A 27,968-nucleotide genomic window follows, 5' to 3' on the forward strand; every position below is an offset into this window, starting at 1 on the left:
ACCCATCATTATTTCCACTACTTCTTGCTGCATCCCAAAGCAAGAAGTGGCACAAGATCTCCAACCAACTCAGATGGGAAAAGAAGTTCTGATTGAAAGATTTCACGGAAGGGGCAGACCTGCAGGCAGGCTTTGGTCAGGAGGGATAGTCCCTACCTTTGCAACATTTTAATTCCTGTGTTTTCCCCTCTTGGCCACTCCAGGTACTATTACATGGATTCTACACGTTTGCTGATTTTAAGAAAAGAGGCAAACAAACCCCGACCAGACAGACATCCTCGGAGAAGCCGAGTTAGCAGGCTGGAGTGAGTGTGGGGTTGAGAATGTCCGCTGGCTGACTGACAGCCAGGCAGCAGCATCCTTGAGTGTGGATGAGAATAAAGTGATGGTTTTCCCCCGCAGCAGCTTGGCCCGCTGCAGTTGGATACAGGTGCAGAACTGCGCCTCGGAGCCCTGGATGTGATCCGCTGCATTCGAATCTGCCCTCAATCTGTCTGGTTCAGTAGGGGCGGTCTTGTGAAGATAAATCATGTAAACCAGTTACAGTGATGGAATGCTTATTTCAAACCCGTGTTTTTGCAGGCTTGTAGCCACTGTTAAAGAGAAAGATCGTGTTGTCTTGCAGCTTGTTAAGAAAATCCACCCGTTTGGAGGGTGCACCTGCTCCATGCAGGCAGCTGGCAAGTTGGGGAGTGAGGAATCCACGCTGGCTTTTCTTCCTCTGAGTGGTGGTGGGGGAGGGGGCAGGAGCCTATTCCTTAAGATGCGAGTGGCTTTTCCACCTGGGTGCACAGCCCTTTCATTTAATGGAACAAATGACAGAAAGCATAAGAAGTGAGCTCGCCTCCCTCATATTTTCTCTCTTCTCTCCTCCTCTTCGTGGGTTAGTGATTTTTGTTTTCCTTGGGGCCTCTGGCTTACCTCACATTCTGGGGGCTCTGTGTTTGCTCTGGCTTGAAGGGATAAAGCAATGGAAAACCCAAGCTCTCCACCTACCACCCATGTCACCCCTCTGAGAGAGCAGAAAGAAAGAAAAATGCTTCTGACCCACTGTGACTGCAGAGGTGCTGGAGTTGATGCATTAATATCCTGCAAAAGAAATGGTGTTTCTCTTGATGGAGGTGCTCCATCAGGCTGCCCAGCTGGAGGGTAGATGAGCTCATGGCTGGTTATTGCCACACCCCATGGGCTCTCCCCTCAGCAGCCTCCTGCTAGGGCCTTTGGGAAACCCACCCAGAAGAGCTGTCACCCTTTGAAATACCTGCCCACCCACCCCCCACCTCTGCCCATTGTAAGGCAGAGGCCAAGGGCCAACATTGAAATCTTAGCAGGGTGGCCTTCCTGTTGTGGCGCAGTGGGAACAAATCCGACTAGTAACCATGAGGTTGTGGGTTCGATCCCTGGCCTTGCTTGGTGGGTTAAGGATCCAGTGTTGCTTTGAGCTGTGGTGTTGGTCACAGATGCAGCTCAGATCCTGCGTTGCTGTGACTGTGGCTTAGGTCGGCAGCTGTAGCTCCAATTTGACCCCTAGCCTGGGAACCTCCATATGCCATGGGTGTGACCCTAAAAAGCAAAAAAATTAAAAAATAAAAAATAAAAAAATAAAAAAAGGAAAGAAAAGAAATCTTAGCACAAGTAAGGATTCTAGAATGATACATGGGAGAGAGCTAACTACCGCATACCAGCTGGTGTGAAAAATTTTTTTTTTTTTTGGTCTTTTCTGGGGCCACACCTGCAGCATATGGAGGTTTACAGGCTACCGGTCTCATCGGAGCTATAGCCGCCTGCCTACGCCAGAGCCACAGCAACATGGGATTGGAGCCGCGTCTGCAACCTACACCACAGCTCACGGCAACGCCAGATCCTTAACCCACTGAGCGAGGCCAGGGATCGAACCCACCACCTCATCGTTCCTAGTTGGATTTGTTAACCACTGAGCCACGAGAGGAACTCCACATTTTCTATTTATGTGTCAGAGGAGACGGGGAATCTGGCCATGTAGAATAGTGTGCGCCTAGGTCAGTGTGTGAAACTTCTCGAGAGATCTGAACCTTGGAGGGCCTGTTCATTGTGGCCAATAGAGTGCCTAGAACAGCACAGGCACATAGTAAATGCTCAATAAAACCCAAGTGATGAGTAAAGGGGGGGAGGTCTTAGCGAGGCTAATATAATATAATATCCTGGATTGAGAAGAGGCTATTTAGTGAATTTCATAGAAAATCTAAGGGGCCAGAGCTGTCAGCAGCTTGGGTTCCACTCAGCCCCGCCCTGGAGTCTACAAACCAGAATCCTACATCCAGACAAGGTACAAAGGGCCGGAAGTGGCAAGGAGCCAGGCGTACACACCTCCTCACAGTGGAAGGTGCACAAGTGTATGCCCTGAGGTTGGCCCTGGCTGGGGGTATGTGTGCTGCTCTCTGCCCCCAATGTCATCAACCAGCCTGTGCCATATGTGGGTGAGACTGACAAATATGGTTCCATGGCCCTGGGCCCAGCAGAGGCCAATGCCTCTGAGTCAGGATCTCAGAGCCTGGTTTTACAAGGGAAGAAAATGGTGCCATTAAAAGGCAATTATTCAAGCGGTGTGAGTCAGCTCTGCAGCTCCTGGCGATGCCAAGCGGGAGAAGAGAGCAGTGTGGAAAGTTCCCTTTCTCTCTCTCTCCAAAGCTCAGGCTGGAAAGCAGGGCTTGCACCTGCACTTGGACAATATACAGTGAGGAGCCTGGACCACCACATTCCTTTATCTGAGCATCATTAGGAAGGTGGAAGGCAGTGTCCAATCACAAGAAAGGGCTTCATCCCCCGACCAGGAAATCAAAAACTTCCTCAAGCTGGTTGTGTTCACCCTGGTCTCAGCCACTTCACACAGGTTCCAGATTCCCTGTTTGGCCACCTGGGGTGGCGGGTGTTCTGGGTCTGCAGCCCCCGAGAGCTGGGGTCAGGCATCTACTCCATCTGTTTGCTCTCTGCCCCTTTTTCCCTTGGGTGCTATTTCCTGGGAGACCAATATGTTTCCATTTCTGGAGCACTTTCTATGGTCATTTTTTTTTTTTTTTTGTAATGCTACTTGGTCTGCTGCCACAGTAACCAGCCCTGCATCCCCCACCTTCACGTGGAGAAAGATGCGAAGGGACAAGACTGACCCTGCTTCTAGCCTGTCTGTGGGGGCTCCTGGGCCCTAGATGTGGGGGGTGGGGTGGGGCAGTCACTGTGTGGATATTTGCAGAGTTACTTGTTTGTCTTCTAAATCCTTCTCTTCTGATGCCAGGGAGACCAGGGAGTAAGGTGTTTTGCCTGCCCTTGGGACAGTGGCAGGGCCTGAAAGGGCGTGGGAGCAAAGACTGGGCCACAGTCACAAAAACACCAAAAGTGTGTTCCAGTTCAGGGCCCTTTTGCAAGTGGAATAAAAACTCTAGGAGTTCCCAGTGTGATGCAACAGGACCGGCAGCATCTCTGGAGCTACACTAGGGCGCAGATGGGATCCCCGGCCCAGTACCGTGGGTTAAAGGATCTGGCATTGTCACGGCTGTGGTGTAGGTTGAATCTGATCCCTGGTTCACAGCTCACGTCTGATCCCTGGCCTGGGAACTTTGCTGGGGGGTGGCCAAAAAAGAAAGAAAACCAAAAATAAAAACCTTGAAAGATCACAAAGAAGCAGACCCGGCCTTACTGTTTTTTTTTGCTGAAAATGGACTGGTGCCAATTCTTATAACTTTCCTCCTCTTAGTAGGGAACCACTCCAAGTATTGGTAAAACAAAACAGGAACCCTTTCAAAAGCCTTTGGGATGTTAATAATTTTATTTTTATTTATTTTTTTTCGGGCCACAACTGTGGCATATGGAAGTTCCCAGGCTAGGGGTCGAATTGGAGCTGCAGCTGCCGGACTATGTCACAGCTACGGCAACACTGCATCCCAGCTACATCTTCCACCTACACCACAACTCAAGGCCATACTGGATCCTTAACCCACTGAGTGAGGCCAGGGATGGAACCCACATCCTCATGGATATTAGTTGGGTTCTTAAACAGCAGAGCCACAACAGGAACTCCATTTTCAGATTTTTAATGATACTCCTGAGACAGACAATAGGAGAGGTTGAAAGGCTCACTGTGCTGAAATGCTTTGGACATTCTTACTCCAAAGATTTGGGCATTTTCACTCCAAATCTCACCTGTAAGATCAATTAACCTACTCTCTGTTCATTCTCTCCCTCTCTGGCTTTTTAAAAATAGGATTTAAGCCTCTGTTGCAGCTCAGAGGGTTAAGAATTTGACTGGTATCCAGGAGGATGCGGGTTCAATCCCTGGCCTCGATCAATGGGTTAAGGATCCAGCTTTGCCTCGAGCTGTGATGTAGGTCACAGACACAGTCTCATAGTGCTCATGTACAAGAGCATACAATCCAGAAGGTATTTAAAGATAAAGCAGAAAGGGGAAGTTCCCGTCATGGTGCAGTGGAAATGAATCCAATGAGTAACCATGAGGATACGGGTTCAATCCCTGGCCTCGCTCTGTGGATCAGGGATCCTGTGTTGCTGTGGCTGTGGTGTAGGCCAGCGGCTTAACCTTTGATTTGACCCCTAGCCTGGGAACTTCCATATGCTGTGAGTTTGGCCCTAAAAAGACAAAAAACAAAAACAAAACCTTAAGATTTAAGACCCAAGCCAGTTTCAACCAAAGCACTGCACTTGCACTTAGGGGCACATTTTTGACTTTCCAAACTGTCACTCTCTCTGACTCTGTGAACTCAGCAGTATCAGGAATTGCATCTAAAAATACTCCCAACAGTGTCTGACCCTTGTGAAAGCTCTGGACCCAGAAGGGATAAGGATTTTATTTTGCTTATATAAACGTATTAAGTGGTGCTCCTGAGTCGGGCTTAGTGCTAAAGGGCCTTACCACTCGATTTAATTCCTCCAAGAGGCAGGTAGAGTCATCAGCCTCATTTTCTGGATGAGAAACTAAGGCTTAGGAGTTGAGTAACAAGTCTGTAAGTGGCAGTTGGGTACCGAGTTCTGTGTCCATCCGCTCAGCCCTCACCCTGGCTGCCTCCTCGTGGCGGATTTGGGCATTTTTACTCCAAAGATTTGGGCATTTTCACTCCAAATGGTGGGGTGGGGGTCCAAGCTTCTCTTTTCTCCCCAAGGGACAGGAGATGCCATTCCGGGGAGCCTGACTGCTGTGGCCATGGCAGGGCCACTGTAGCGTGTGGCTGTGGGTGCAGAGAGCTGATCTGCACCCAGACTTTGGGTGGCATGTGATTTCCTTTTTGTCCCCCTGGGAAGCAGGTCACAGGGAGAAGAGCAGTAGTGGACAAGAGAGAGGGTGGGACGTGGTTCTCATCAAATCACTCCATCTGCCACTCTTAGCACCTACTGGCAGTGACAACGGATTTTAAACATTCATGAAGTATGGGGATTTTCGCAGGTGTAATGTCTGAGCATCAGCAGGCACTGGAATTCCGTGGAAACAAGACATTTCTGTGGATGATACTGTTAATACCAAAGAGAAACCTGTGATGGCAAAAAAAGGCTAGGATTTCAGCACACCAACTGCGTTCATCTTCCCCCTTAGTCCTGCATGTGGTTTTATTCATTTTTTGGCTTAAATATTTTACAGCATCCCTCCTGAACATAAGAATAATGATAATATAGAATTAATAATATTTGTAATCTGTTTTTGAGTGCCTGCCACATGCTGCAGTCTTTCATAGGTGCTTTTTTTAATCTACATCTTCTCTAATCATCGCAGTAACCCCGTGAGAGTGTTTTTCCATTTCACAAATGAGGAAAACAGGGCTCAAGAAGGACATATAACTTTCTCAGAAACCTAGTTGGCGAGTCACCAAACTTGGATTTGAGCTAATGTCTTGTTTTCCTCCTAAGAGTCCTATATGGGGTTTGGGGATCTTTGAGTCAGAAGCTATTTTACCATTATTAGAAATGGAATGAAATGAAAGATATTAATCTTGGCCAGGAAGCCTCAGGTTTCTTTGGGTTTTCAGCCCATGCTCCTGAAATCTGCTTTTGAGGAGCAGAAAGAAGCAGAAAGGAAGATGTCCTATCAGCATTTGAAGATTCTGGAAAAGGCCATTCCTTGCACCTTTGAGTAACATGTGCAGACCTGACTCTCATCCTTCTGTCTGGATCTTGTGCTTCCTTGCAGTTTGCTGCCTCTTCCCCTTATGCTGCATAATCCCAAATTAGCCCCACCAATGCCCTTTGTAAAGATCTTCTTATACCTACTGAGAGTAAGATTTTTTTTTTTTTGTGCCAGGGAAGAGAATTAACTCTTGAGATGGAATCTCTTTCCCTCCATTCTAATCCTATATATTCTTCTTCTTCCCCTTCCTCTTCCCCTTCCTCTTCTTCTTCCCCTTATTCTTCTTCTTTTGTTATTGTAGGGCCACACCTATGGCATATGGAAGTTCCCAGGCTAGGGGTCAAATCAGAGCTGCAACTGCTGGCTTATGCCACAGCCACAGCAACTCGGGATCTGAGCTGCATCTGCTACATATGTAGCAGCTTGCCAGCAATGCCAGATCCTTAACCCACTGAGCAAGCCAGGGATCGAACCCATGTCCTCATGGACACTATTACGGTTCATCTACTGAGCCACAATGGAAACTCCTAATCCTATCCATTGTTAAATTTTAAGCTCTTATAAAACTCCCTTGAAGAGTTTGCTATCATACCTCTTATCTCTTCAAATCTTGTAGCACTTTTTTTTTTTTTAGCAGCCAGATTCCACCTGGTGCCCGTGCCTTAGGTATTTGGCGTGTTATCTCTTTTCTCGCTCAATAGCTCATCAATATTTGGAAGACAGGAGTTGTGCCTTCTGTTATCTTGGTGTCTCACACACATAATAGATTCGCAATAACCATTACTAAATAAACAAATCTCCCCCCTCTAGATTTTCTGTGTTTATTATCCTGAGCAACTTCTCCGAGTCTTACACTGTCATTGCTACGCATTTAAATAGGTCTCTGGCTGCATAGAGTCCTGGGATAGCAAGTGAGAAAAATCTGATCATATTCCTAGTCTAATATCACTTCCAACTCTACTCTAGGCCTTTCCTTTACTGAAATATCGGTAGCCCTTTCGTATGTGAATACAGAAGAATGATAGATTATTCAAAACTGCCATGTTTGCTTTGGAATGTGCCTGGATGGGTGACATTGAGGAAGTTTTTTGTTTTTTTTGTCTTTTTAGGGCTACACCCATGGCATATGGAGGTTCCCAGACTAGGGGTCTAATTGGAGCTGTAGCTGCCAGTCTACACCACAGCCACAGCAATGCCAGATCCTTAACCCACTGAGTGAGGCCAGGGATTGAACCCGCAACCTCATGGTTCCCAGTCAGATTCATTTCTGCTGCATCATGATGACAGAAACTCCCTGAGGAAGCTTTTATGCAGGTAACTTTCAAATCCAGGAAGTCAAACTCCTCCCCCTTTCCTTCCCTTACTTTTGCCTCCCTCTTCACAATGTCCCAATGCCTCAGAGTTCAGTTTAATCAGAGTATTCCTAGAGTCAAGGGTCATCACACATTGGGTCTGAAGGACAGTAGTACTGACTGGTGGTGGTCAATAACTCAGTACCCTCTCTGAGCTGGCTGAGGATTCAGCACCATGGACAAGGCCAAGGAAGGCTGGTCAGGTTTTCTGGTGTTTTTCTGACCAGGTTTTCCTGTAACTTCTGAGGACCTGTGAAGTTGAGATTTCTATTCTAAACAAGCAGGAGGAGGGAAGTGAGTGACAGCCTTCTCTCTCTTGGAAATTCTGCTCTTCGAATCATAAATCAGATCCTCTGGTTGTCTGAAGTGACCTACGCAGAGAGCGTTCTTTTTTCTTAGAGAAAAGGTGTCATGCACAAACCAGCCTGGCACTTGTCCACTAATGGCCTCCCACTGGAATTTTCCTTATTCAGGTATTCTACAGATTCCAGATTTTAGCCTTTCAGATTTGAGAGGGGTCGTTATTGCCATTTTATTGCATGTGGGTTGGTTCCCTCAATATTCTTACATAAAACAGTGGAAAAAGCCATGATATTCTCTTCCTCTTTGAATTTCTTTTTTTTTTAGGATACACATTTTATATTCTGCCTTTAAAGCTATTTCTGCTGCACAGCTGCTTTACCGAGACTCAGACTCCTACGGGCCTCACTTGGTCCGACACGTACCTTGAATATCCTTTCGCAGTGTTTGATTTCTGCAGTTGGTTGTATAATGAGGAGGGAGTGTGCAGCGAGTTTGGAGATTCCTATTAACCAGGTCACCCATGAATCTATTTTCAGGCACTTCTTTATTAGAAATAGCAGGGAACATGATAATATTTAAACACAACTACTTATAGGAGCTTGCTTTCAAAAATATACCTTACTAAGCTTTCTTTCCCCATTTGACATTTCGAAATGTTGTACTACATTCTTGCATCATCAAAGCCCCTCTTCTCCATCTGCATTCTAAGATGTGAATACGGACCATTACAAATGGCCATGGCTATTTGGGATGGCCATTTGGTTTTGTGATCCTATGCAGAATGTTTCATTCTGTTCTGGGCACGGCTTTTGAAGATGGCCTATAAAAAGATAGACATGGGAGTTCCCATTGTGGCCCAGTGGGTTAAGAACCCAATGTTGTCCCTGTGAGGATGAAGGTTTGATCCCTGGCCTCAGTCAGTGGGTTAAGGGTCTGACTTTGTGCAAGCTGTGGTGTAGGTTGCAGATGTGGCTTGGATCTGGTGTTACCCTGCCTGTGGTGCAGGTCACACTTGCAGCTCTGATTCAACCCCTGGCCCAGGAACTTCCACATGCTCCAAGTGTGGCCATAAAAAGAAAGAAAAAGAGACATAGACTAAGATGATAAAGCAGGACAGGGTTTGGGAATAGATAGAAGAGAGCTATATTCAGTACTTAAGGGTGGATCTCATGAGAACGAAGAGTAGAATTATTCTGTGTTGTTCTCAAAGAATCACTAAGTAAATCTACGGTGGGGCAGATTTTGACTCAGCCTTAAGAAGTACCTAACACAGGGAGTTCCCACTGTGCCTTGGTGGTAATGAATCTGACGAGTATCCATGAGGATGTGGGTTGGATCCCTGGCCTCGCAGAGTGGGTTAAGGATCCTGTGGTATAGGTCACATGGCTCAGATCCTGAGCTGCTGTGGCTGTGGCATAGGCCAGCAACTGCAACTCCAATTTGAGCCCTAGCTGGAAACTTCCGTAGGCTGCACCTGCGGCCCTTAAAAGAAAAAACAAACAAACAAACAGGTTGCCGGGCAAGTTAGTGGATCTTCAGGCCCTGTGGGTGCTGTACACCAGGCTGACCAGGCTGTCTGCCCAGAATGATTCTTCCAGAAACAACAGGTCCACATCAGCTGTGAGGGTCACTGGTCCTTAATCTCTGGAATTACTACAGGGACTCAGGGCATTGGAAAACCTGAGGTAACCTGATCTGGGCAGCAGAAACTGTGAATCCTTTTGAATTGCTTAATAAAAATGCCAAATGCCCTAAACCAAGACAGCCAAGGGCAAGGTAGAAAGTGAGTGTGGAGTTGTTGAGGCAGGCAGCCTTTTATTGCAGACAGATACTTTTATTCCCATGACCCAAATATTTAGATGATTTTTTATTTTTAAATTTTATGTGTTTATTTATTTATTTATCTTTTTAGGGCCGCACTTGTGGCATATGGAAGTTCCCAGGCCAGGGGCCAAATCAGAGCTGCAGCTGCCAGCCTATACCACAGCCACAGCAATATTGTATCCTTAACTCCCTGAGCGAGGTCAGGGTCTGAACCCATGTCCTCAGAGAGACTATGTTGGCTCCTTAACTCCCTGACCCACGACAGGAACTCCAGATGATTTTATAAAATGTCTTAAGGTGAAGTACAATTTTTCATTTTGTTGCATTAGTCAAGCCTTGCCCAATATCTTACCAATATTGGGATATCGTTTAAAAAGTGATCACGGGAGTTCCTGCTGTGGCAAAACAGGATTGGTGGCATCTTTGCAGTGCCAGGATGAAGATTTGATCCCCAGCCTAGCACAATGGGTTAAAACATCTGGTGTGGCATAGGTCATAACTGGGGCTCACATCTGACCCCTGGCCCAGGAATTCCATATACCGGATGGGCGGTGGGTGGGTGGGTGGGTGGGGAGGCCAAAAAAGCAAAAAAAAAAAAAAGTGATAATGACGATTTTCAATTAGAGGGAGATTTACAGTTTGTAGAGTGCCTGCTTCTATCTTTCTCCTTTAATCTTCCCCACAATTCTCTAAGGAGGTGTGGGAAATAACATCTCAATTTCTAGAGGGAGAAAACAGAGCTCTAGAGGGTTTAGTGACTCACCCAGGTCCCCACAGCTAGAACTGGGATGGATTTGAAGAGTGGAAGTTGGAATCATGGATGCTGGACAGTACTTGTGGCAGTGGCCAATATCGACAGTGTGACTTTGGACATTGTCATGTGTACAGTGAGGGTAGGATGGGGTTCAGGGTGCCTCCCTTTCTGCACTTCTCTTGCCTCTTCACATGCATGCCGTCTGGCACAGTCCTGACTCTTAATCTGGCAGGGAGGAGGTTAAGATGAAGAGGATTTGGGGGTTGGAGGAGAGGATTCTGAGGTGCTGGTGTGTGTTGCCAAGGTGGTGACATTACATGTCAGCTGTGTGGGACACGTCCATATCAGGGCACTTTCACAAACCTGAGAAGCCTGGCTGCATTTTGATTTAGCGTTTGGAATGTGAGGATGTGTTTCTTCCCCTCTGTGGGCTCAGTGGTGGTGTGGGAAGTGGCCTTTGTGAATTTCATCTGCTCTAAATGTAGAAGACTCAGTGGGATTCTCCAGGCCTCCTCTTTTTACAAGGTAGAAACTTGCAAAAAGAGTTATAGTTAGTTTAGTCTTTTTTTTTTTTTTGTCTTTTTGTCTTTTTAGGGCTATAACCACGGCATATGGAGGTTCCCAGGCTAGGGGTCAAATCAGAGCTGCAGCTGCCAGCTTATACCAGAGCCACAGCAATGTCAGATCCGAGTCATGTCTGTGACCTACACTATAGCTCATGGCAATGCTGGATCCTTAAACCACTGAGCAAGGGCAGGGATCGAACCTGCCACCTCATTGTTCCTAGTCGGATTCATTTCCGCTGCACCACAACTGGAACTCCTAGTTTAGTTTGACTTGACTTTTTTCTTTCTTTTTATGTCTGCATCTGTGGCTTATGGAAGTTCCCAGGCTAGGGGTTGAATCGGAGCTGCAGCAAAAGGCCTACATCACAGCCACAGCAACTCAGGATTCTTAACCCACTGAGTGAGGCCAGGGATTGAACCTGCATCCTTATGGATATGAGTCGGGTTTGTCACTGCTCAGCCACAATGGGAACTCCTGAGTTGTCCTAGTAGAGCTCTTGAACTCAAAACTCGATTTGACTTTGCTTATAATGCTGTTGACAAAGCTACATGTTTCCTTGTACTACAAAAGCAATGTGTGATTATTATAGGAAATTTTAAAGAAATTGGGCATTCCTTGGTGGCACAGTGGGTTAAGGATCTGAGATTGTCACTGCTGTGGCCTTGGTTGCTGCTGTGGCAAAGGTTGGATCCCTGGCCTGGGAACTACTTCTGCCTGCCACCGGCACTACCACACACACAAAAATAAAAATCAAGAAAATTACATAATTACCTATAACCTTGCAAAGATAACTGCTGTTAACATTTTGTTAAATCTTCCTGGAATATTTTCCTATGCATCTACACATTTTTTTTTTTTTTTGGCTTTTTAGGGCTGCAACCGTGGCATATAGAGATTCCTAGGCTAGGGGTTGAATCGGAGCTGCAGCTGCCGGCCTATACCACAGCCACAGCAATGCCAGATCCAAGCCTTGTCTGCAACCTACACCACAGCTCAGGGCAACGGTAGATCCTTAACCCACTGAATGAGGTCAGGAATCGAACCTGCATCCTCATGGGTACTAGTCAGGTTTGTTAACCACTGAGCCACCACGAGAACTCCCAACATCTATACATTTTAAAAATGAGTCCATAATACTGACTCATCAACCTTTGTGTTTTTTTTTTTTTTTTTTTCTTTTTAGGGCCGCATCTGCAGCACAAGAAAGTTCCCAGGCTTGGGGTCGAATCAGAGCTGTAGCTACCAGCCTACACCACAGCCACAGTAACTCAGGATTTGAGACATGTCTGGGACCTACACCACAGCTCACGCCAACACCAAATCCTACTGATTGAGGCCAGGGATCAAACTCACATCTTCATGGATCCTAGTTGGGTTCGTTAAATGCTGAGTCATGAAGGCAACTCCCTCAACCTTTGTTTTAATGGTAAACTTTTCCCTGTATCACTGAAGAGTCTCTTAAAGGATTTGATCTGAGCTTGAATTGGGGAGTCAGGTAGTATTTAGGGTGTAGACGTATCAAAATTCACTCAACCTATTTCCTCTTCTTGGATCTATCGAGTGCTTACCATTTCTTGGTACTATAAATTTTTTTGAAGATGTCTGCTCGTATACATCCTTGGTCATACATTCGATGTCAGTCTGATTTGTCAAAGGAAGCTAAACCTGGGTTTCCATTTTTCAGAGTAGCAGCCAGGCTGTTGGGCAGTTATAAGAAAATGGCAGAGTTCCCGTCGTGGCGCAGTGGTTAATGAATCCGACTAGGAACCATGAGGTTGCGGGTTCGATCCCTGCCCTTGCTCAGTGGGTTAACGATCCGGCGTTGCCCTGAGCTGTGGTGTAGGTTGCAGACGCAGCTCGGATCCTGCGTTGCTGTGGCTCTGGCATAGGCCGGTGGCTACAGCTCCAATTCAACCCCTAGCCTGGGAACCTCCATATGCCGCGGGAGCGGCCCAAGAAATAGCAACAACAACAACAACAACAACAACAACAAAAAAAAAGAAAGAAAATGGCCATTTGGACACTAAGGTTGATTGACATGGTAGCCCCAAGGGTTACGGTGGTTAAGTTTGGTCTATGGGCCATACCACCCAGAACGCACCCTATCTCGTCTGATCTCAGAAGCTAAGCACCGTCACCATGGCTGGATGGGATCCTTTGCTCCCGGCTTCTTCATATGCATAATGTCCTGAGTAAACATCAAAGCGGTGAACTCATTTTTCTTCTCTTCTGTTGATTCTCTTTTAGCCTGATGAAGTCCTCCGATATCGATCAGGATTTATTTACAGACAGTTACTGCAAGGTGTGCAGTGCGCAGCTCATATCGGAATCTCAGCGAGTGGCCCACTACGAGGTAAGAACAGCGTTTCGCGCTCAGGGTCTTTGGAAGAAGGAGCAGCCTGGGGTGTGGCCATGGGACTTGAGAGCACCCCCTTTGGGACTTGGAGCAGGATTTAAGAACCACAGGGCTTGAGCCTGTACAGTCTGAGGTCCGGCTGGGGACAAATGCGCGTGCGTTGGGTTGGAGCTGGGGCGAGGGCGGGGCACACAGGGACAGAGGACATGACAACGACGATGACATTGTCATCTCGGGCCCTTGGCTGCTTCCCAGCTTCTGCTTTTCCCTTTTGTTCCTCAGCCCCTGGAGACCCAGTGGGCTTTCTCTACTTGTTAAATGTGTCATTGCTCATCCCGGGGACACAGGCAAGGATGCATTAGTGCCAGCTTCTCTTTCTGTCTCTGACCCTGAAGAAGAGCTCAGAGGACCTTTCTTAATCCCTGCGGGAAACAGGGCAGTGTCAGTGTTTCAGCACCAGAGTCCTTCCACCTTATGGCTGCTGCCCTAAAAATGTTTGTCAGCAAAAAGTCTTCCCTGGCAGAGTGATAACAAATTTTAAAGCCCAAATACTCTTTTATTTTTTTATTTTTAAATTTTTTACCGTCATACCTGCAGCACCTGGAGGTTCCCAGGCCAGGTGTTGAATTAGAGCTGTAGCTGCTGGCCCAAGCCACACCGCAATGCCAGATCCAAGCCGCATCTGTGACCTAGACCGAACCTTGCAGCACCTCAAGATCCTTAACCCACTGATCGAGACCAGGGATCCAACCCACATCCTCAAGGACACTTTGTCGAGTTCTTAACCTGCTGTGCCACAGCAGGAACCCCCAAATACTCTTGAAGAACATAATTCAGTGGCTTTGGCTTTTTAGGATGGAAGTTCAAATGGCTGTCTTTTGATCCTTTATTGGGGAAGAGAGGATGAGAAGAGAGATGGTACCAGTTTCTGGGAGGGAATGAGATGCCTCAATCGGAGGAAGTGGGGAGGCTGGGGCCCTGAGATGCTGCTCAGGGCCGTTAGAACACATACCAGTGAGAACATGAGCTTTCAAGGGTAATAATTTGTAAGTAATTTTAGATTGAAGGGCTTAGCCAGCAATTTTCTTTTTGTCTGACGTCTGAAAAATGCCAGTTGTCATTGTCACTCAGCAAACTCCTCTGAGCCTCAGATTCCTCTGTGCACGATGAAAAGAATCATAATCAGATGCACACATCAACATTCAGCCAGGCGTTCATCTGACCCCGTGTTCTCCTCCTGGTTTTGTGGCGACCAGAGGAGACCTCCTTGAAATGGTATTTGTGAAATCACTTTGGAAGCTGTACAGTGTGCCCAGTGTGTGAAATTATGTTGCTTTTTCATTATTAACTCCATGGCAGCCATATTTGGGTAAAGGCTAATAAAACTTGCTCTTCAGAGAAAACTTAAAAATTAGCCCCTGTGGAAAAAAGTCAGCGTAGTCTTTTGTCAATAGGCAGTCAAGTGTAAGAAGAAGTAAATGGAAACCTAAAAGCATCATCTCAAACAGAAGATAGCTATCTTTGGAAATTAAGAATTTCTAAAGCCTATAGATGTTGCTTTGTAAACACATGTGATTTTATTAATTCCATTTCCCCAGCGAAGGAAAATCAGGGAATTCATCCCTGCTCTGAAATTCCGTAGCCTCTCTTACGGAATTTCTAATCTAATCTAATAAAGCCTCTTCCTTTATTAGACTTTTGGGTTCCATTTTTAATCATCTTCCTAGATTCTTTAGGCCAGAAACAATTTTATTCATTCAATCTTCTGTAATTTCTGGAACAGGGCCAGTACTTCCTAGCTGTTCAGTGAGCTTTTGTTGACAAAAATAACCTAGTGACACTGTCCCAGCCCTGCTTTGTGGTTAACTGAGCTAGACAGAGTCATGTCAGGAAATCAAAAACAACAACAATTTTGTTTTGAAAGGAAAAAAAAAAAAACCTTAGCTGCTCAGTTATTTGGATTCGAGTTTTCCTGTTTCCACACTGTACCGCTGTGACACAGTTTAATGGCTTGGTATTTGTTGCGTGTAGCAGAGATGAGACAGAGAAAAGAAAGCAATTACAATAGATCTGCAATTAACAGTGTTACACATCATCAAAACAACATTAAGTGCATTCCCGTTAACCAGGGATGGGAACACTGAGTGATGGTTTGCTTCCTGCCACCAGGCAGATGGGGGCATTTCCTTTGGGGAGAAATAGCTGCAGAGGTGCTGGCGGGGCGGGGGTGAAAAAGCAACACTCGGGCCGAAGGCACCTTGTCTGAACTTCTGGCTTCTCAGTCCTGCATCTCTAGGGGATGGCTTCTGCCAGATGATCTTGAAAGCCATCTGGGACCTGATACTGCTTCCATTCACCCCTCGCTCCTTCCACACACCCCCTCTTGCATGGAGAGTGGGTCTCTGTGAGTCCTAAAGCCCACTCAATTCATGGAAAATGGGGTCACCCTTATTCTCAGTGCTCTATCCCTGATTTATGACTTAGTATGGTTTTACTCCTCCGTTTGACCAGATCACATCCCGAACTTCCTTATGAGAAAAAAACAGTGAGAACCCACTGTGAACTTTCTGCCTGCCCACTACTGTTTTTTGTTTGTTTGTTTGCTTTTTGGGGCCCCAAATTTCATGGCATACAGAAATTCTCAGGCTAGGGGTTGAATCAGAGCTATAGCTGCCGGCCTACGCTACAGCCACAGCAATGTGGGATCTGAGCCGCATCTTCGACCTACACCACAGGTCACGGCAATGCTGGATCCCTGAACCACGGAGTGAGGCCAGGGATTGAAGCTGCATCCTCATGGATGCTAGTCGGATTCATTTCTACTGTACCACAAAGGGAACTCCCTGCCCAGCCCTCTTAATGTTAGTTATTTCAGGGGTTCTGGGTTCTATGAGGGGTAGTCACTGCCCCCAGGAAGCTCATAAACTTCATTGGAAGGAAAAGAATTTGTTGTTCGGTGTGGTATATATGTGTGTGTTACCCTGTTCTGGATCTCTACATTCTGTTCTTAAAGAGTGGCTGATGTAATTTGATATAAACACAGTATTAGTTCTTCTGTTTTTTTGGCTTTGTGATGCATGCTATGTTGTGCTATTGACTTTCCTGTTTTCTTTTTAGGTTTGCACCCTTGGCATATGGAGGTTCCCAGGCTAGGGGTCCAATCAGATCTGTAGCCTCTGGCCTGTGCCACAGTCACAGCAACACAGGATCTGAGCCGTGTCTGCAACCTATACCACAGCTCGCATCAATGTCAGATCCTTAACCCACAGAGCGAGGCCAGGGATGGAACCATGTCCTCATGGATACTAGTTGGGTTTGCTACCGCTGAGCCACAATGGAAACTCTTTTTTTTTGTTTGTTTGTTTTTTGTTTTTGTGTGCTATTGACTTTTTAGAGCTTTGAATATTCCAAATTCCTAAGGGTGAGTCATCTCCAAGCTCTATTATGGTCAAGAAAGATTTGAGGGGATGACATGAATTATCTAGGCTTCAGTGGAGGGATTTAATGCAGGGGTTATTGGAATAAGAAGCCTTGGCATTTCCAAGGAGACCGGCCTGGATGGACCAGATGTGTTTTAGAGAAGAAAGGCTGGCAGCACTTACAGGTAGGGTGGCCTCAAGGAGCTAAGGAAAGGGGAGCCTGGACTCCTGTGAGGCTCTTAAGTATTTAAGAGCATAAAGTGTAACTGAGCATTTCTGAATGACAGCCTGTTGACGGTGATCAATGTGTATTGTTGGGAACAGAGTAGCTTTGATAGGAGTTTTGCCGAGAGATGTGCGTACCAGTCCACTGACATGGGAGAGAAAAAAACCATGGAAGATGGATTATTGTCTAATGGCTTCATGCCTCATTTCAAAACTTGAACCTTTGTATAGGAGGACCAAACAACCTCATATATGTCTAATGGACTAAACCCTTCCATACTCTCCTTTTTTTTTTTTTTTCTTTTTAGGGCCACACCCCCAACATATGAAGGTTCCCAGGCTAAGGGTTGAATTCAGAGCCATAGCTGCCAGACTATGCCACAGCTGCAGCAACACCAGATCTGAGCTGCTTATGCAACCTACATCACAGCTGAAGGCAATGCAGGATCCTTAACCGGCTGAGCAGGGTCAGGGATTGGACCTTCATCCTATCATCATGGATACTAGTCAGGTTCATTACTGCTGAGCCACAACGGGAACTCCTCCACACTCTACTTTTAAGAACTCTTTTTCACATGAAGTCCTGGGGTGAATAAAAGGGGAAACATAAGGACATTATTGCTTTTTTTTCTTACTTGCTAAGCATTAATAACATGTTAATGTTTTGGTGGAAGATATAATTAGATGTTGTCTCTGCTCTCTGTTTGAATAGTCTGAATCAATAGAAGAAGTAGACACAGACACAGAGAGGAAGAGAAAGCTTTCAAATGAACATGCCTGAATGTCACAGAGACGAGAAATGATTTCCCAGTGAGGCCACTTGAGTAGTTTGCTGCAAGTTTCAAGTGGCTATAGAGTAATTTTCAGCAAAGAGAGAAGAGTTGCTTACAGTGAGGGAAGGGGTTGTTTTCTGGTACAGGGAAGATCATGAGAAATGAAACCCAAAGGGCAGAAAGATTATTTTCTGGCATAAAGCTAGAGGAAGGAGATGAGTGAGTAGATCTAAGAGAGAGAGATCTTGTTAGGCAGATGCAATGAAACCAACCAGCAACATGCCAGCCCCCAAGGGCTTGCCCCTTTCTGTAACCCTAACAACCTTTGTGTTGCTTTGTGGGCTGTGTAAGTCATCAGTCCTTGTGAATTTCATGGCTCTGGTGGCAAGCTTTCTGAGGGCAGGGTGGAGGCATGTCTTGTATTTTTCATTTATTTCCACAGCATCACCCTGGAGCTTGGCCTGTGGTCCTTGCTCATTGGGACCTGTAGGTTGATATGAAGAGGCTGGAGATGGCAGCTGGTGGATGGAAGCAGTGGAGAGGGTTTAATGGAAGCAGTATGGAGATGGCAGCTGGTAGATGGAAGCAGTGGAGAGGGTTTAATGGAAGCAGTATGGGAAGAAGGTTGATGTATGTTGGGAGTCGGTCTGTACTCAGCATGACCTTCAAGGTAGAGGTGACAGGTCTGCTGTGGTAGGAAAGATGATTCTCTCTAAACTGATGGGAAGCTCTTCATACATCTCTGAATCTTGTAGGAATATCTGTTCTGGCAAGTGAACCTCATTCACCCACCCGGGAATGTCAGAATCTAGTATTTTCTCTCATCATTAGAGCAGGTGCATCGAACCTGCGGGTTATGCTAAAACAGATTTTTCTGTCTCACCTGTTTTGACTGCCTTCCATAGAACTTTGGCCTTCCCTAGCTTCTGTTTAGAGCAGACAATAGCTGAACTGCATTTTTCTTGTCCCTGTAGGTCCAGTAGTAAATGGATATAAACATTTTGTGGGTAGGGACACTAAGGTAAAAATCAGGTCTCTAATATGCTTTGATTAGTGACTTGACTGTTTTGTCTTTTGTTTTGGGGGGAATTTTTTTGGCTGTACCTGCAGCCTGGTGCAGAAGTTCCTGGGCCAGGGATCAAACCCATGCTGCAGCAGTAATAATGCTGTATCCCTAACCCACTGCACCACTCAAGTGTCTTGACGCAGAGTGTCAAACCTGAGTGTCTTGACTTTTTGATGCCACCAGTACCTTTTTTTGTCTTCTCCCCCTTAGTCCCTCACACTTGCTTCTCCACTTTGCTGCTGCTTCTTTTCTAGCTACCTGAGTAACCATGCAGGCTGGACAACTCCTTGCCCAGGTATGAGAATTGGGGGTCAATACCAAGTTGTGTTTCTACAGCCCATCAGTCCTGCCAGGTTCCAGGCTAACTGGACATGAATACTGGCAGGGCTCTCTATATCCACACCTTTCCTGGGTATCACTGGTGATGGGCTCCTAGAGATGCAAATACTAACTAGGTGGGGACAATAAAACATCTTCATCTCAGGGTTCCTGTGGCGATGCCTTCTTTGCACTGTTAGTGAGACTTGCTGTTTCAGTCTTCGACATGCTTAATTTCTCCCAGATGCACTTACTGCAATTATTGGTGCACTTACCCAGGCGAAAGCAATTCTTATTACCTTTCAGAATGTCCCTGATTACCTGACGCTCTTTAACCTCTGCTTCTTGATCATTTCATTGAAGACTCTTAAGCATCTGTAAAATTTGTAACCCTTCTTTTTTTTTTTTTCTGTTGTTTTAGTCCATTGTCTGGCCCTTTTACCTTTAATCAGTTGTTATTAATCAAAACAGTTCACTGGAACATAAAGTGGATGATTGATAGAGAGTCTACAGTGAAGTAAACAACAGTAGCTTAAAGAACACACTCAACTTGGGGCAACACAGACGTTGATCAAGAGCAGTTGTCAGACTGAGCTTAGTGCTGATTGGTGAACAGCAGGAGATTCATGAGTTCTCATTTGCTGGGAGCCTATGATGTCACACAGTGGATTTTAGGAGTCATTCCATTGGCTAGAACTCCATCACATGGTCCCACTTAAATGCCAGGGAAGTTAGGAAGTGCTCTTTAAAAGCTCAAGGGAATGAAATGGGTACAACAAACACATAGGGCCATTGCTGCCATGGTCGTCCCCTCTGTCACCAAATATCCATCCCTTGTCTAAGGGGAACAACCTCGAAATGCCACCCAGTCTCTGCCAACAGCTCAAATTTCAGGATCTCTGGGAGGGGAGGTAGTAGTAGTGGTGGTGGTGGTGGGGTGTCTCTCTCTCAGTCTTGGATGTGAGTCTTCTTGGTTCAGCAAACTATGAAAAAAAGAGACAGAATCACCCCTTCTCTTCCTACACTTTAGAGTGGTGATGACAGCAGGAACATTTTCCATCCAGAAAAAGGAAGAAAAGAAGGCAAAGCGTGATTACTAGATCATAGCAAAGTCAGCGTCCTGCAGGGAGGGCATTGGGAAGTTTCTCTTTCCAAAGGGCTAGGGGGAAGTTGCTCAAATAGATTCCCATCTTCCCCTCCAGGAGGGACTTCATGTCCATTTGTCCCAATTACCCCCATCTCTGCCCCCCAGAGTTCTTCCCTGTCCATTGTCCTCCTTGACACATCAGAAATGGACCCTGGTCCTATATCCTTCTTCAGGACTGCCAGCACTCACAGCCCACTTCCTTCCTGAGATTGATTTAAGGCTTGGAGAATATTCAAAGCTTTTCTAATTCAAGATCATACCTGCTTTAGTAATAAAATTCTCTCAATAATGTAGAAGGCTTATGATTTGTTTCCTTTCAGAAAGCTCCATGTGTCATAACCATATGATTTTTCCTAGACGTATTTCAAAGCCGTTTGTTTATTTCATTGCTTTTTCACCTTGGTGCCTCTTTCTATTTTTCAGTTTAATGGTAGGTACCTTGAGGTTATCTAAAAGGAGGTAGAAAGACCACATCCTTAATTTGATTTTTGCCAAAGGATTTAGTCACAGTGTGAAGTCTCTTGGGATCTCCCAACAAACACACAATGTCTTTTTTAAATCTTTTTTTTTTCTTTTTTGGCCACCCCCATGGCATATGGAAGTTCCTGAGCTAGGGGTCGAATCCAAGCCAAAGGTGTGACCCACGCCAAACATTTATGGTTTTTTTTTCTGTTTTTCTTTTTATGGCCACACCTGTGGCATATAAAAGTTCCCAGGATAGGGTGTGAATTGGAGCTGCAGCTGTGGTCTACATTACAGCCACGGCAACACCGGATCTGAGCCGCATCTGTGATATATGCCACATTTTGTGGCAATGCCAGATCTTTAACCCACTGAGCAGAGACAGGGATCGAACCTGCGTTCTCACCTAGACAACATCGGGTCCTTAACCCAATGAGCCACATCGGGAACTCCCACTTATGTTTTTTGTTATGGAAGAACAACTAATTCTATTTTGGCCAAGGTAGGCTAACCACAGTCACAAAAATTTCAACATCTTAAAAATAAAAATTGATTTATTGCCCACATCACAGCCCATTGTGGGTTACCAGAGGGAGTTTTCATACCACATCATTGTTTAAGAAAGTTGACCGAGGAGTTCCCGTCGTGGCGCAATGGTTAATGAATCTGACTAGGAACCATGAGGTTGCGGGTTCAATCCCTGGCCTTGCTCAGTGGGTTAATGATCTGGCATTGCCGTGAGCTGTGGTGTAGGTGGCAGATGCAGCTCGGATTCTGCGTTGCTGTGGCTCTGGGGTAGGCCGGTGGCTACAGCTCTGATTAGACCCCTAGCCTGGGAACCTCCACATGCCGAGGGAGCGGCCCTAGAAAAGGCAAAAAGACAAAAAGACAAAAAAAAAGAAAGTTGACCGAGACTCCACCATCTTTGTTTCTGGTGTTGCTCTGAGTATCAAAATCTAGCTGGCTTTGGTGGGGGGGATTGACAGGCAATGTGAGTGATGGTGCAGGATGTTTTAGGGGCCAGGTCTGCAAGTGGCAACATCAAAACCACCCACATTCCACTGACCAGAGCTCACTCACTTGTTTTCTTCTGAGTGCAGGAGAGGCCGGGCACTGTGGCTTAGCTGGGTGCCCGGGAGGAAAATAGAGCTGCTTTGGTGAACAGACAACACTGCTTCTGTGCCCTGTGTGTGACATCGAAGGGGACACAGTGATTAGGACGTGCTTTGGTTCATTGGGGCTAGAGAGCGGAGGCGGAGAAGAAGGAAGAGGAGAGGAAAGGCTGTCCATCTGGAAGGGAGAGGTCTTGGAAAACAAACACAGAAAAAACTCCGAAAGACCAAGTGTCTTAGGGCTGCTGTGAAGTTGATGCTATTTCTTTACCGTGCTGCGTAGAAAACTGAAGCAAACCTGTGTTGTGTGTCTAAGAGACAAAGGAATAAAATGCTATCAAATGGGGATTTTCTCTCCAATTCCTCTGACTTAATTGGCCAAGCACAGAGATTTTCCGGTCAGAATTTGGGGAGCCTATGTACTGAGTGGGAGAAACCCTGCTCTGCTCTGCCTTTTCAGGCTCAGCCATCTGGTCTCCCAGACTCTGAGCTCTGAGGCCCTGGGGTGGTGAGTGACCTGCCCACCCCACACTCAAGGAGTCTGGAAGCCACCCCCAGAAGCCTCTCCACCTGCACCATGTGCTTGGGGAGCTGTCTGTTGTACCCCTGTGTTTTCTAAAGATGGATATATATGTATGACTGAGTCACTTTGCTGTACAGCAGAAATTGACAGAACCTTGTAAATCAACTATAATGGAAAAAATACAAATCTTAAAAAAAAAAAGGTGGATTTTTGGGAGAAATTTCTTTTCATTCACCCTTACAAGAAAAGTTATTCTTCTGCTTGAGAAAGTGGTTCCTCCCAAGCCCCCTGGCTCTGATCTTGTTTCCTGCTTTGCTTTCGCCCCCAAATTCACGGCCACGTCCAGCAACTAGATGGGATGCTGGGGGTATATATATTGTGCTCCCTTTTACCTCTGCACGCTGTTATTATTTTCTTTCCCTGATTTATTGGAAATCTGTCTCTCAATTATTTATTCCATCCTTTTGTGTTAGATGTGGATGTATTTTGATATGCCTTCTTTAATTCTTTGAAGAAAATCACAGAGGATAAACATATAAATATTTCATCATTTTAATTTTTAACATTTTATTTTTTTTGATGTGGGGGCACATTTAGATGACCCAGAATTGAAGAAGCGGGGAAGAGTGTATAATGTACACCCTCTCACCTATTCCTGTTTTTCAGCTACCCAATTCTCTTTCTTGGAAGAATCTAGGATGACCAATTTTTTTTGAGATAATCCATGCATATCAGTGCAACTTAATTGTTTTCTTTTTCTGATTTTTAGGACCACACCTGCAGCATATGTAGGTTCCTAGGCTAGGGGTCAAATTAGAGGCATAGCCGCCAGCCTATACCACAGCCACAGCAACTTGGGATCCTTAACCCACTGAGTGAGGCCAGGAATCAAACCTGCATCCTCATGGATGCTGGTCATTACCATTGAACACAATGGGAACTCCTTGATGCAACTTAATTTTTTCCATGTGTTTATTTTTCACAAATGTTAACGTGCAGCACCCTTCATTGTTTGTTTTCATTATGGCAGTGATTCTCCTGACACAAATGTATCATGACTTGTAAAGAAAACAGTTACTGAGTTGACTGATAACTCCTTAGCAGCCTTGATAAAACTCTGAGAGCAGGAAGACTCACCCTATGAATCCTCCATGCGTGAGGCACATGTCAATTACTTTTCAGGTCCTGGCTCATACATAATGATTTTTTTTTCCAGTTTTCCTTTCCCAACATTCACTTGAAAACATATGTATGCCTGACCTCCAAGTCATGGAACCATATGGGCTTTTGGATTTTTTTAAAAGTACATATTAGCAGATGGGGGATTCCTAAAGGCTAATGACCTAAGTAAGTGGGTTGGAGGGTTGATCTAAATTGCGTGTCTTTTTTGTTTTTGTTTGTCTTTTTAGGGCCACACCCAAGGCATATGGAGGTTTCCAGGCTAGGGGTTGAATTGAAGCTGCAGCTGCCCCCCTATGCCTACGCCACAGCTATGCAGGATCCGAGGAGCATCTGTGACCTACACCACAGCTCTCAGCAGTGCCAGATCCTTAACCTGCCGAGCAAGGCCAAGGATCAAACCCACATCCTTGTGGCTACTAGTCGGGTTCATTACCACTGAGCCACAGTGGGAACTCCTAAGCCACATGACTTGCCCACGTTTCTTCTCATGCTTGGAGAAGGTGTTCAGAACACCACCCTTCCCTCTGTCTCTGTGATTTGAGCATTTAATTAGTTTCTTTCAGCTCTCCCTAGGATGAGTGTATTTTGAGGGGGGATCTTCCTGACTTTGCATTCCATCCCTTTTCTTGAGGCTATAAGTGCACCTAATCAAGCAGGACCCCAGTCACCTTCAAACTGCCCCCCATCCTTCTTGCAGCTCCTTCCTCCCCTCCTGGCTTTTCAGGCCTCCTGGCCTCTGGGGACGTCCAGCCACCACAACGACACCAGCTTCTCTGAAGGCTCTCCTGTCTACTTTACTGATTCAAATATAGAAACAGCGCTCCTTCACCTTGAAAAACCTACATGCAGTAGGAAAGTTTTAGATTTTCCTGAGAAAATAGAACGAAACTCTTTTCCATCTCTGCCGCAAATATTACGCCTCCTGCTCTGGCTTTGCAGTCCCAAAAGTTGCCCTTGACTGGAGATGTCTCCTGGTCTTCCGGTTCCAGAAATCCTACTCGATCCCGTTGTTCATTAATTCCTTGTTGCTATTGACTTACGGGTAATAAAAGTCTATGTCCTGGAAAGTGAACCTCTCCAAGCTTGACCCTAAATGAACCTCTTATCTTACTCCACAGTTTTTTCCTTCCTTCCTCCCTCCCTCCCTCCCTCCCTCTTTCTCTCTCTCTCTCTCTCTCTTTCTTTCTTTCTTTCTTGTCTTTTTAGGGCAACATCCGCAGCATATGAAGGTTCCCAGGCTAGGGGTCAAATTGGAACTGTAGCTGCTGGCCTACACCACAACCACAGCAACACGAGATCCAAGCCTCGTCTGTGACTTACACACCACAGCTCATGGCCACACTGGATCCTTAACCCACTGAGTGAGGTCAGGGATCGAACCTTCATCCTCATGGATGCTAGTCAGATTCATTTCTGCTGAGCTGTGATGGGAACTCCTCCCCAGTTTTCTATGACCCTAAAGCCAGCACCCTCCCACCCCATGGTCAACCTGGGGAACCCTGTGGGATTCTGGGACTTGCTTTGAAGGATCAAAGCAGCATCTTCTTTGTCCACATCATGGAAACATTTATTCTCTCTCTTGCTCACCTGTTAAATTCCTCCTTTCTTATTCGTGGAGTGAATTCACTCAGCTTATCCTCAGAGTGGCCAGAGCTGACCTGAGGGAGGAAAAGGGCCTCTGGTGTCCTCAAGGTCAAAGCCTGGGGTTGCAGATATAATCTAAGCTAAGTCACCTCACTCCAGAATTTAGTTGCCTCTTCTGTACCCTGAAAAGGATAGGGTGACTTCTTTTGTTTTACTCCCTACTCCTTACACCCACCTCACCTGCATCCCCACGGGGAAACATTTTATTAGGATTGATATGTTTTTGATTTGGCACTGTTCTTTAAAATGAGTATTGCTTTGTGGGCATGCATATATCAAAATAATTTTTGTTTTACTCTAGTTTTAAATTGACAAAAAATTTGCAAGTGTTGCATGGAATGCTTTTGTGTCCCCTGACCCTGTCTCTCCTGCTGTTGACACTTAGAGTTACTGTGGTACATTTGGCCCAGCTAAGGATTCAAGATTATTATTATAAAACATCCATTGTAAAGTATGAGGTCCATACTTTGTTCCGATTTCCTTTAAAAGTCTTCGCCTAACATCCTTTTTCAGTTCCAGGCTCCTGTCCAGGATTCCATGGTATGTTTAGTCATTCTGTGTCTTTAGGCTCCTCTGGACTGTGACAGTTTCTCAGATTATCCTTGTTTTTGATGACTTGGATAATATTGAGGATTGCTGGGCAGGCATTTAGTAGAATGGCCCCCGATGGAGATTTGTTCACTGATTTTCTCATTAGACCGGGGTTGTGGGTTCTTGGTGGGAAGACTCCAGAGGTGAAGAAGCATCCTTATCCCCATCCTATCAAGGGTCTGCTTGTCAACCAGGATGCATCACTGTTGACAGTGACCTTGATCCCCTGGTTCTAGGTAGTGTGCTCAGGTTTGTGCACTGAAGATTTGCTTTTTCCTCCTTTTCCATCTCACCGTCTTTGGAAGGAAGTCATTATGCACGGGGTAGGCATGTGTTTTTCATGGCATTTCGAGGTGAGTTTAATTCTCATCTGACTATTTCATTCAGCGGCTTGTTTCTAAGAACCATCCATGTTCTTACCTGTGTTTCTCATCTCTAGCTCCTACTCACTGCAGGTAGCTCCCTTTCATAGTGAGCAAGTACCAGATTTTAACTTTCCCATTCCCTCAGGGATGGCCACATAGATTGCTCTTAGGGCCTCATGATCACAAGCGATGCTGGACAAACACCCTCGACCATGTTTCCTAAAGGACTTGTGTTGGGATTTATCTGAGACGGACAGACACACAGACAAGAGTGGACCTTGTAAGCCTTGTCATCGCTTTGAGCCTCGCTCAGGAGAGGGCTAGTGTGTGACGGTTCCCAGATCCTCTTCTCTGCCAAGAACCAGCTTTGTCCAGCTCTCTCATTTTTTTCCTCAATCTAGTTGCTATTTGACATCTGGTCATTTTCAATTGCATTTCTCTGATGATCGTAAAGTTTGAACAATTTTTTTTTGTAGACTTCTTAGCCCTTTTGTTCTCTTCTTATTGGTGATTTCTGTGCATACTGTCAATTTTTCTATTGACATTCTTGTTTTTTTCTTCTTTGATTTCCTTGTAGAGACTTTCTCAGATTTAGACTTTGGAAACAACTTCTCCTATTCAGTCATTTATTATGTCTGAATTAACATAGAGCTTGTGATGCTCTGTGTCAATTTTATTTGCTAAGCTGGCTAATTTGTGTGTGTGTGTGTGTGTGTGCGTGCGTGTGTGTGTGTGTGTGTGTGTGTGCATGGCATATGGAAGTTGCTGGGCCAGGGATTGAATCCAAGGCGCAGCTGCTACCTGAGCTGCTGCATTGGGATCATTAACCCACTGCGCCACAGCAGGAACAAGCTTGTTAATTCTTATGTGATCCATTTAATAAACTTTTTGCTGCACAGTTTCTTTAAGATGTTCTTCCCATTGATTGAGCACCAAATACTAAGTCTCCCAGCTTCTGTTAATCTGACATTTCTGTTTTTCACATTCATGTCTTTAACTGTTTGGGGTTGACCTTCATTAATTGTATAAGGTAGGAATCCACTTTGATTTTCTTCCATACAGTGAGCCACTCTACTTACCTCTCTCTATAATCCATCTTTCTCCATACTTTGTAGTGTCATTTTTATCATATGTTCATTTTTCACATGACCTTGACTCCGAATCAGACCTTTTCATTCTACTCTGTGATTCTATCTGTCTATCTGGGCCAGTCCATAGTGTATTGATTACAATGCTTTGGTGTCACATCCTTATCTAGGAGTGACACGTCACACTCTTTGTCATTGCAGAGCCATCTTGGCTAGTTGTGCAGCATACACGTGTGTGGTTCCTATAAATGGTTGGATAAATGCACAAGCTCAGTTGAAATTTCAGTTGGCATTCTATCAAGTTTAAGAATCGACTTGAACAGAATTGATATCTTTAAGTCATCTTAAAGTAGGGATACCTATCCATATATTCAATTTTAATCCAATTTTTACATTAAAATTTCAAAGGAATATAACTTAGTAAACATAACATATGAGGACAACACAATGGTTGCATGATTTAGTTCTTCTTGAAATGTATTCCTTGTTATTCTTTGACCAAGGTTTAATCATTACTCTTCAACTAAAGTGGAATTGTGTTGAGGACAAGGGTCATGCTTTTATTATTTTTATTTTATTGAAGTGTAGTTGATTTGCAATGTTGTGTTAATTTCTGCTATATGGTGAAGTGATTCAGTTATACATATATATGTATTCTTTTTCACATTCTTTTCCATTATGGTTTATTGCAGAGTATTGAGTGTAGTCCCTGGTAGGACCTTTTTGTTTATCTATTCTACTTATAATAGTTTGCGTCTGCTAACCACAAACTCCCAGTCCATTCCACTCCCTTC

At 45.3% G+C, this 27,968-nt stretch overlaps 1 protein-coding gene across 1 annotated transcript in view; it reads left to right on the forward strand.

Moving 5' to 3' along the window:
- ZMAT4 (zinc finger matrin-type 4) overlaps nucleotides 1-27,968 on the forward strand; it is a 404,068-nt gene that overhangs the window by 76,491 nt on the left and 299,609 nt on the right. Inside the window, exon 2 of the mRNA XM_047770379.1 lies at nucleotides 13,151-13,256. Within this exon, the coding sequence (XP_047626335.1) occupies nucleotides 13,155-13,256 (102 nt within the window). The 5' untranslated portion in view covers nucleotides 13,151-13,154. The remainder of the gene's footprint in view (nucleotides 1-13,150; nucleotides 13,257-27,968) is intronic.

The sequence above is a fragment of the Phacochoerus africanus genome, chromosome 3, assembly GCF_016906955.1.
Source record: "Phacochoerus africanus isolate WHEZ1 chromosome 3, ROS_Pafr_v1, whole genome shotgun sequence".
Taxonomy (NCBI): domain Eukaryota; kingdom Metazoa; phylum Chordata; class Mammalia; order Artiodactyla; family Suidae; genus Phacochoerus; species Phacochoerus africanus.